At 40.6% G+C, this 10837-nt stretch overlaps 1 protein-coding gene across 1 annotated transcript; it reads left to right on the top strand.

Moving 5' to 3' along the window:
* Nucleotides 1-2458: 2458 nt before the first annotated feature.
* On the top strand, nucleotides 2459-4192 carry LOC107493831 (uncharacterized). Its single transcript, XM_016114867.1, has 2 exons — nucleotides 2459-2639; nucleotides 3582-4192. The coding sequence occupies exons 1-2, from the start codon at nucleotides 2459-2461 to the stop codon at nucleotides 4190-4192; spliced, it is 792 nt and encodes a 263-aa protein (XP_015970353.1).
* Nucleotides 4193-10837: the final 6645 nt, after the last annotated feature.

Below are 10837 nucleotides of genomic sequence, written 5' to 3'. Positions count from 1 at the left end.
TACCATATGAACCATACATAAAACCACCCCAATTCTAAAACAATTGCCCCCTTCCTCTTCCTATGACGAGATGCTTCAATCTCTCGCACAAAGACAAACGACCATGGGAGGCACACTTACCGGTCTAACCTCTGCTATACAAGCTCTCGTCTCCCAGATTGGATCATCGACCACCTCTAACAATTAGCCTGCCAGCTCAAATACACTTCCTTCTCAACCTTTACCCAACCCCAAGGGAAAAATCAATGCCATTACTTTGAGGTCCGGGACTACACTGCCAGAGAGGAGTCATGAAGAGCCAAGCTCACAAGCAGACATCCCAATTGAAGACATTGTTGAGGTGGAGGACGTTGAAGAAGAGGATGCAACACAAGGAGCAGTTGAAGAAGAAGCAATCCCACCAAGGAATGAAGCACCAAGAGGCGTAGACACTACAGGTGGTGCCATCCCTATTCCATTTCCACACCTTACTAGGAAGCCCAAAAAGCAGATGGAGCTAGACCCTAAAATGGTAGAAATATTCAAAAAGGTTGAGGTAACTATTTTCCTTTTTGATGCCATTCAGCAAGTACCTAAATATGCTAAGTTTCTAAAAGATTTGTGCATGCATAAAGATAAAATAAATAAATTAGAAACTATTTCTCTAGGTAGTTCTATTTCTGCTTTAATGGGTGCCCTACCGGAAAAATGTGGGGATCTGGGTCCATGCATGGTTATTTGTGTTATTAATGGTGTACAATTTTCTGACTGCATGTGTGATTTAGGCGCGTGTGTGAGTATTATGCCATTATTTGCATATGATGCTTTGAGGCTCCCTCCCTTAAAAAGGTCGGCAGCACGTTTTGTTTTGGCAGATAAGAGCATTATTTCAGTGGCTGAAATTGCTGAGGACGTCCTAGTGAGCATTAAGGGGCTAACATTTCCTATTGACTTCTACAATTTGGAGATGCCCCCTAATGAATCAGGTAGACCATCATCCATCCTACTTGGAAGGCCATTTCTGAAGACTTCAAGGTTCAAGCTGGATGCCTTCTCAAGAACCTACTCTTTTGAGATAGATGGCAGAACAGTGAGCTTCAACTTGGATGAAGCTATGAAACACCCACCGGAAGATCACTCCATCTTCCAATGTGACATTATTGATGAAACTGTGGCTAAAGTCCACCAGGAGGACGTAGAAGAGATGCACATGGAGCAAGATGCAAGTGTGGAGACACCCCCAGAGCTTACTGAAGAGGCCTTGCCACCACAAATAGCTCCAGATGATCGAGAACATCCCCATGAGCAGAAAATGGAGTTGAAGCCCCTCCCACCCCACCTTAAGTATGCTTACCTTGAGGATAATCAGAAGCTCCCAGTTATCATTGCAAGGGAACTTACTTCCCAACAGGAGGAGCAGTTGCTTAGTGTACTACAAAGACACAAGAAGGCCATTGGGTGGAGCTTGGCAGATATAGTAGGCATCAGCCCTCAAGTCTGTGAGCACTATATATTTTTAGAAGAGGAAGCAAGGCCTGTCCGTCAACCTCAGAGGCAGCTGAACCCCACCATTCTAGAGGTGGTCAAGAAGGAAGTAACCAAGCTGCTTGAAGCTGACATCATCTATCCAATCTCGGATAGTGAATGGATCAGCCCAGTACAGGTGGTTCCAAAAAAATCAGGAGTCACAACAGTAAAGAATAAGCATGGAGAGCTTATTGCAACTAGAGTGCAGAATGCCTGGAGGGTATGCATTGATTACAGGCGTCTCAACCAAGCTACCTGCAAGGATCATTACCCCCTGCCCTTTATCGATTAGAAGCTTGATTGCCTGTCAGGTAAATCACACTACTGTTTTCTAGATGGTTACATTGGCTATTTTTAGATTTATATAGCTCCTGAGGATCAGAAAAAAACTACTTTTACATGTCCCTTTGGAACGTATGCGTATAAGAGAATGCCTTTTGGCTTATGTAATGCACCGGCAACATTCCAGAGATGCATGATGAGTATTTTCTCATATTTTCTTGAGAATTGTATGGAGGTTTTTATGGATGACTTTAGTGTGTATAATGATTCTTTTAGCCTTTGCTTGGATAGTTTAGCTAGATTATTAGACAGGTGTGTTAGTTCAAACCTTGTATTAAATTTTGAAAAATGTCATTTTATAGTCCAACAAGGTATTATTCTGGGACATGTTGTTTCTAATACTGGTATTTCCAAAAAGGTAGATGTCATTTCTGGGTTACCTTACCCCTCTTCTGTGAGGAAAGTCTGCTCGTTTCTTGGTCATGTAGGTTTCTACCGGCGCTTTGTCAAGGACTTCAGTAAGGTAGCATTGCCCTTATCCCGACTACTGCAGAAGGATATTGAGTTCGAGTTGAGTACAGACTGCAAGGAGGCGTTTTATAAGCTAAAGACCGCCTTGACCCATGCCCCTATTGTGAGAGGGCCTGACTAGAGTCAACCCTTTGAGATAATGTGTGACGCCTCCAATTATGCAGTAGGATCGGCGCTGGCTCAACGTGATGGTAAGGACCCTTTTATTATTGCCTATGCATCTAAGACCTTAGACACTGCTCAGTCAAACTACACTACCGCTGAAAAGGAGCTTCTGGCTATAGTTTTTGCTCTGGATAAATTCCGAGCCTACTTAGTTGGTACTAAGGTGGTAGTATACTCAGGCTATGCAGCTCTAAAATATCTATTAGCTAAAAAAGAGTCCAAACCAAGGTTAATACGTTGGATATTATTACTACAAGAATTTGATTTAGAAATTAAGGATAGGAGTGGTTCCCAAAATTTAGTGGCGGACCACTTGAGTCGCCTAGAGCACATTAAGAGTGACTCCACTCCTATCAATGATGCTTTTCCATTTGATAGCTTGCACGCAATATCTGAAGTAGTTCCATGGTATACCCCTGTAGCTAATTATCTAGTTAGTCATACATTCCCTCCTAATTTTACTAAGCATAAAAGGGACAAGCTGAAAAGCGAGTCCAAATATTATATATGGGATGACCCATATTTATGGAGGTATGGTGCTAACCAGATAATTAAAAAGTGCGTGCCTCAATCAAAATTCCAGTCAATTTTAGAGGCCTGCCACTCCTCTGAGAGTGGTGGACATTTTGGCCCTCAAATGATAGCTAGAAAAATTTTAGACTGTAGATTCTGGTGGCCCACTCTTTTTAAAGATGCTACTGCCTTCTGTAAATCTTGTTCCCCATGCCAAAGATTTGGTAATATATCCAAGAGGGATGAGATGCCCCAACAGCTTATGCTGTTCTGTGAAATTTTTTATGTTTGGGGCATTAACTTCATGGGTCTGTTCCCAAACTCTAGCAGTTTCTTATATATACTGTTAGCTGTAGATTATGTTTCTAAATGGGTGAAATCAATTCCTACCCGTACTGATGATGCTAATGTTGTTGTCTCCTTTGTTAGAAATCATATTATCTGTCACTTTGGATCACCACGAGCAATCGTGAGTGATTAAGGCACCCACTTTTGTTACAAGAGATTAACAGGACTACTTAAGAAACATGGCATTGTCCACAAGGTAGCAACATCTTACCATCCTCAGACCAATGGGTAAGCAGAGGTGTCTAACAGAGAGATAGAGTACATTTTAGAGAAGATAGTCAAGCCTCATAGGAAGGACTGGAGCACACGGCTTGTTGATACGCTTTGGGCTTTTCGGATGGCATACGTACCCATAGGAATGAGCCCCTTCCGCTTAGTGTACGGAAAGGCTTGTCACCTCCCAGTGGAGGTGGAACACAAGATTTTCTGGGTTGTAAGAGAATGCAACATGGGATTTGAGAAGGCTGGCACTGAAAGGAAGCTGCAACTGGCAGAACTAGAGACCCTTCGACTCGAAGCATATGACAACTCCAGACTATACAAAGAAAAGGTGAAGGCTGTGCATGACAGGCATATCAAGATAAGAGAGTTCAGACCTGAGGAGCTAGTCCTCCTTTACAACTCAAGGCTGTGGCTCATGCCAGGCAAGTTGAGATCACGGTGGGAAGGCCCCTACAGGGTAGAAAAGGTAGAGGCATACGGAGTCTTCCACCTAAGTCATCCTTCAAGTTCCAAATTCATTAAGGTCAATGGACATCGCTTAAAGTTGTATCATGGTGAGAAGATGAAGGAAACTAAAGAGCTAGAGGTCTTCCTCTTGGAGGACCCACCAAGAAAAGCAGATTAAGCTTATGGATCGTCCAACTTAAGGACGTAAAAGCAAAGTGCTAGGTGGGAGACAAGCCACCATGGTATGATCGTTTCTTCTCATTCCTAGTCTATTTTATTTTAATTTTTGCAGTAGTCATTCATAATTTCTGCATATTCATCTGCATGCTGCATTTTGCATTCTGCATAACAAATAAAAAAAAGCACACGACACGCAAGCGTCACTGACGCGCATGCGTCATATGTGTGTGCATGAAAAATAAAAATTGAACAGAGAGTTGGGCAGGAGTGGTGCTGGTGGCGTGCCTTGCGCATAAGCAAGTCCACGCGTATGCGTCCCTCATGTGTACGCATCGCTTGCATCTTCCCTAGACCACGCATACGCGTCCCTCACGCGTACGTGTGACCCTGCGAATCAGCATAAATGGGTGTATGGCCAGAGAGTTATGATGGTGTGGGGCTGGAACTGTGCTAGTAGCACAAGTCCCATCGCGCATCAGGGACGCGTCGTTTTCCAGTAAGGACCATCCATGCGTGTGCATGCTTGATGTTCACGCGTTCACGCGTCGTATGCCATTTTTGCACCATGCACCAATCAAACAGAGAGTTGTGCGTGCGCGGAGCTGCCTTTGCGCCAATTGCACAACCCATGTCACGTGTAGGCATCCCTGACACTTATGCATCGCTTGAAAATCGTGCGACCCACGCGTACGCGTGCCATACGCGTATGCGACGCATGCGACGCACAATTAAAACACCTCAGTGCCTGATTTCAAGTCATCCACCCCTCCAATCCAAATTCTTTTCAATCCTAACTATTTCTTCTTTCTTCTTTTGTTCTTCTTTCATATTCTTTCTTCATATCTATTACTTTCTTCTTTCCTTCTTCATTTTCTTCATCAGGTTTCTTCTCTTCTTTCTCTTTTACTCTTTCATTATTACATCAATTTATGTTTCTTTCTTTTCTATTTTTTTCTTTTAGTTTTATTGTCCATGGTTTCTTTTTCTTGCATTCTTATGTTGGTATTGGAATTTTATTTGGGTATTACCTTACTATACTAAAGCTTGTGGATATTATGAGGAGTGATTTGACAATTGATATTTTAATTTGTCTTTCATATACATTTGGATTATATTATTTTAATTCCTACTTTAACTTGCTCACCAAGTGTTTGTGAAAAAGCCTATGGCATCTTGAACTCTATTTTGATTTACTCCTCTTTTACTTGAATGCCTCTTTTTCAAAACACTTGCATTCCACATGTAATTGGGATTATCATTCACAATTGTCATCATTACAAATGCTCCTTTATCTGGCACATTTATTACTTGATGCTTGAGTTATGCTTCCTATGCCTGTTACTTGCATGTTTTTACCCTCTTGCATTTTATTATTTTGAATTGCCTACCTGATCTTTCCTTTGGCATTCATTATCACCTGGAATTTTCTCCCTTCTGGTCTTAGTTATCTATATTTCATACTCTTCCTTTTTCTTCTTCCTTAGGCATGGGAACCAAGAAAGGAAAAGCGAAGGCAACTGACAAGACACCAGCTAGGAGAGGATCCAAGAGAACACTTGCAAAAGCACTTCCATATACCAATGTAAAGCCACCAACAAAGCGGGTGAAGAGAATCATTAAGGTTGATGAATCACAGACAGCCTTTCTCACCCGAGACTCCACATGGTTTGCTAACCGTTATTGCAAACAGATGTTCCCCATCCTAGCCGAGAGGAACTACAACAATGAGCACCTGCTCATTGTCCCAACACACTTTGTTGATTTTGTGGAGCCCCGAATTGAGAGGAGACAATAGGGATTTTTGAGAAAACAGCAACGAGAGGCAAACTTATCATGGGTAGTTGAATTCTACTCAAACTTCTACTCGCCTATTCTACAGACTATCTTCGTTCGTCAGCAGCAGGTCCTTGTCTTCGAGAGTGCCATACAGAGAGCATTGGACCTTCCACCTAGTCCAGAGGGATGGGATGCATATCAAGAGGCATCCCACAAGCGCCAGATGAATCAGTTCGACTAGGATAGTGTTCTTGGAGTTATCACCCAACCTGGCGGCACCTGGATCTATGGGACGCATCGGTCAAAACCCAAGAGCATCTCCGCCCAGTCACTTACCTTGGAGGCTCGCGTGTAGGCACAGATCATGTCCCACTATGTCTTTCCAAGCACTCACTAGTCGACCTTCACAACAGACATGGCTATCCTCATCTGGTGCATCCTGACAGAGCAACCCCTCAACCTGCCCCGACACATCCGGCAAGCCATGGGACACATATAGATAGCGGGTAATCTGCCTTTCCCCACCTTGGCCTCAGAATTGGTCTCTGTAGTAGGTGTGTCCTATCGGGCAGGTGACACGAAGGTCATGACCCTAGAGCCAACCAGTATGTCCCGAACGGGAAGTACATTAGGCCGCTAGTTCCCTCTCCGAGCCGGTCTACAGGTCCATCTTTGGATACTCCTCCCTCCTCCACTCCACCATCATCAACACCACAAGCACCATCCACCCATCAGATGTTCCTTCAGGTCCATGAGAGGTTCGACCAGCAAAACCGGCGGATAGAGCAAATGGAGCGCCGTAACAAGCGCTGATACAACTATTTGAAGGACCTCATAGTTGGTACACACCCACCTCCAGAACTAAAGGACACCCCAGACTCCACTTCATCCAGTAGCACAGGTAGCCAAGGCGAACCAGACACTGGAGGCGACACTTCTAGCCCTTCCTTGCTCCTTACTGATGGCACGGAGGACCGTGCCAAGCCTTAAGTGTGGGGAGGTCAATCCTTAACTTCTGGAGATAAGTTCTCTCTCTTAGCACCAACATTTGACTTTTCCTTTGTTAGATAGGATAGATTACATGACCAACATGTTTTGCTTGGTTGAAGTAATAAGTTTCTCTTCAAGACCCTCTTTACAATGTTTCACTAATTTAAATTGCAAATTTGTGTTAAACTTGTTTGAGGATTGTACTCTGGAACATGAATTATAGCTAGGAACGCGCAACCTGTGAGATTTGAGCTTAATTACATGGTTACACTATTTAACCATAATATTTTATTCTTGTGTGTTTTCTTCTCTATGACTGCAATCTATATTTTGTTCCATTCTATATGTCCATTGTTTAGTGTATTCACATGCTTGCATATGATTGAGGCAATCATTTGTTATAAGCCCACTCATCCTAAATAGCCTACCCTTTCAATCACCTTTGTTAGCCACCTTGAGCCTTTTAATCCCCTTCTGTTCTATATTTTACCACATTACTAGCCTTAAGCGGAAAAATAATTAATTACCCCAAGTGAATCTTTGGTTAGCTTAAGTTAGAAATTATGTATCAATTAAGTGTGGGGAACTGTGGGAACTTGGGTTAATGAAAGTGTGTTGTGTTTTAGTGACAAAAGTATTGGAAATTTGGGTGCATACTCATATGAGACCAGAAAAATTAAAAACTCATGTGCATTGATGTGTTATGTTTGCTTTCATGATGAAAAAAAAGAAAAGAAAAGAAAAAAATATTCAAATAATTAAGTAAATAAATGAATAAGGGGACAAAATTACCCCAATGTTAAGTTTAATAAAAGATCAATGCATGTGATAAAATTAAAGAAAAGTTGATGCATGAGTATGTGATGCAAAAGTGGGAATTTTGGGTAGTTAGGCATGATTTTGGAATTACATAGAGTATGTGTGTGTGTTAGGTGAGAGTTTAGGGTAATCAAAGATTCATATTATAGCTCACTTGGCCATACATATATCCTCACCCTTACCTTAGCCCCATTACAACCTTGAAAAGACCTTAGGATGTTTGCATTGGTATACTAAATTTTTGTTGATTGGTTAGATAAACAACAAAGTTTTAGAAAGCATGACTAGAGAAGATGTGAGTGAATTAACCCTAGACACTTGAGAGAGTTAGAGTGATATACACTACCAGTGAGGGTTCAATGCTTGATTCTATATTCCCTGCTTTCACGAGCTATCTTCTTACAAGTTTACTTGTCTTTATTGTACGATTTAAATTAGTGAAATCTGGTTTATATTTGTCTTAGAGAACTTGTTTATTTTCAACCAAGTAGATAGAAACATCTTAGCATATAGTTGCATTCATATATAGGTTGCATTTCATGAGTCTTACTTTCCCCTATTCATTCTTTTTGTCTCCTTGAGCTTAGCATGAGGACATGCTAATGTTTAAGTGTGGGGAGATTGATAAACCACTATTTTATGGTTTATCTTGTGCTCAATTGAGTGGTTTTTATCAGGTCTCTGCACACTTATTCATATAATTTGCATAGTTTTACAATTCCTTCCTAGTTTTGTTCTACAATTGAAAACTTGCTTTCTAAGCCCTTAAATTCTGTGTTTTAATTCCCTTTTATACTATTCAATGCCGTGATCCGTGCGTTAAGTGTTTTCAGGCTTTATAGGGCAGAAATGCCTTAGAGAATGGAGAGGAAGCTTGCATAAATGGAAGGAGCACAAGAATTAAAGGAGATAGCCAGCGAGGAGCGACGCGTGCGCGTACCTGATGCGTGTGATAAACCACTATTTTATGGTTTATCTTGTGCTTAATTGAGTGGATTTTATCAATCTTTCATACACTTATTCATATGATTTGCATGGTTTTACATTCTCTTTCCTGATTTTGTGCTATGATTGAAAACATGCTTCTTTGGCCTTATATTTGCTAATATTAATCCTCTCTTATTACCATTAGATGCCTTGATATGTGTGTTAAGTGATTTCAGAGATTACAGGGTATGAATGGCTTAGAGGATGGAAAGGAAGCATGCAAAAGTGGAAGGAATACAAGAAGTTGAAGGAACTGCAAAGCTGTCAGCCTAACCCTCTCGCACTAAAACGATCATAAATCGAGCTACAAAAGTCTAAATGACGCGGTTCTAGTTCCGTTGGAAAGCTAACATCCGGGGCTTCGCAATGATATATAATTTGCTATAGCTGCCCCAAAGTTAAGTGACACGAACGCGTGGATGACATGTCTGCGTCGCATCTGCGAATCTCATTCCACACAAACGCGTGGATGACGCGTCCGCGTCACTTTCCCGCGACCTGTACATACCAGATTTCGAAATTAGCGATTTCTGGCTTGTTTTTGACCCAATTTTTGGCCTAGAAAGCACAAATTAGAGGCTATAAAGTGGGGGAATGCATCCATTCATATTCATGCTTTCATAATTCTTAATTTTAGTTTTAAATGTAGTTTTTAGAGAAAGAGGCTCTCTCCTCTCTCTTAGGATTTAGGATTAGGATTTTTAGAAATTAGGGATTTATCTCATCTTCACATCAGGTTCAATATTCCTTTATTTTGACTTCTCTTCTACTTTGAGATACTTTAATGCTTTTATTTGTATTTGATTTATGTTGCCCAATTGGCTTATGAATATTGTCCATGTTAGATTTTATTGCTTTGAATGTATGTTATTTGAGGTATTTCAGATCTAAGATTCATATTTAGCTTTTTATATTATTGGCTTTAATTGATTAACTGGAAGCTCTTGAGTTATCAACTATTCATGATTGATTGTTATGTCGGCTAATTAACTGGAATTCCACTAACTCTAGTCTTTCCTTAGGATTTGGCTAGGACTTGGGAAATCTAACCAATTAGTTCACTTGACTTTCCCTTGCTTACGCAAAGGTTAACTAAGTGGGATTAACTTCCACTCTTATAGGAGTAACTAGGATAGGACTTCCGAATTTTCATATCTTGCCAAGAGTTTATTTTATAGTTAATTATTTATTTTATTTGTCATTGAATTTACTTGTTCCTCACTTTCAAAACCCCAATTTACAAAACTCATAACCAATAACAAGAACGCACCTCCCTGCAATTTCTTGAGAAGACGACCCGAGGTTTGAATACTCGGTTATCAATTTTAAATGGGTTTGTTACTTGTGACAACCAAAACGTTTGTAAGAAAGGTTGATTGCTTGGTTTAGTAACTATACTTACAACGAGAGTTTACTATAACTTCTAAACCATCAATCTTCAGTTCTTCAAAATGGCGCCGTTGCCGGAGAATTGCAAACGTGTGCCTTATTATTAGTTATTGTAAATATTTTTCAAAAAAAAAATTCAGATTTTAAAATTTTTATTTATCTTATCTTATTTCAAAATCAAATTTCAAATCTTTTTCAAAAATCATATCTTTTTCAAAATATTTTCTTTTTGTTAGTTTTTGTTTTTATTTTCTTCTACTACTATGAACTCTCACCCCTTTGGCTATGAGTCTGGTTACAACTATGTTGTAGGAAGAGGAAGCTATAACAGGAATATGCATCAAGGTCAAGGCAATCAAAGATGGACGGAGCCAAGAGGATTTGATAAACCCTTTAGGCAACAACACCCTCCTAGATATCACAGACAAAGACCATCCTTACAACATAACTTTAAACCACCACACTCACAAGCCCCTTTCCGCCACTCACCTTCATATGACCCTAACCCATATCCTCCATACCAACCACCCTATGAACCGTATGAACCATATGTAGAACCACCCCAATTCTACCCCAATTACTCCCAAGAACATACCTCCCTGCAATTCCTTGAGAAGACAACCCGAGGTTTGAATACTCGGTTATCAATTTTAAAAAGGGTTTGTTACTTGTGACAACCAAA

The sequence above is a fragment of the Arachis duranensis genome, chromosome 6 (genome assembly GCF_000817695.3).
Source record: "Arachis duranensis cultivar V14167 chromosome 6, aradu.V14167.gnm2.J7QH, whole genome shotgun sequence".
Taxonomy (NCBI): Eukaryota; Viridiplantae; Streptophyta; class Magnoliopsida; order Fabales; family Fabaceae; genus Arachis; species Arachis duranensis.
The sequence above is the reverse complement of the archived record's forward strand: the minus strand, read 5'-3'. Positions and strand labels throughout refer to the sequence as shown.

Coding starts and splice junctions, on each gene's coding strand:
- LOC107493831 (XM_016114867.1), top strand. CDS start 2,459: ATGTGTGACGCCTCCAATTATGCAGTAGGATCGGCGCTGGCTCAACGT. Junction 2,640..3,581: donor ATTCCGAGCCTACTTAGTTG/GTACTAAGGTGG, acceptor ATGGGTAAGCAG/AGGTGTCTAACAGAGAGATA.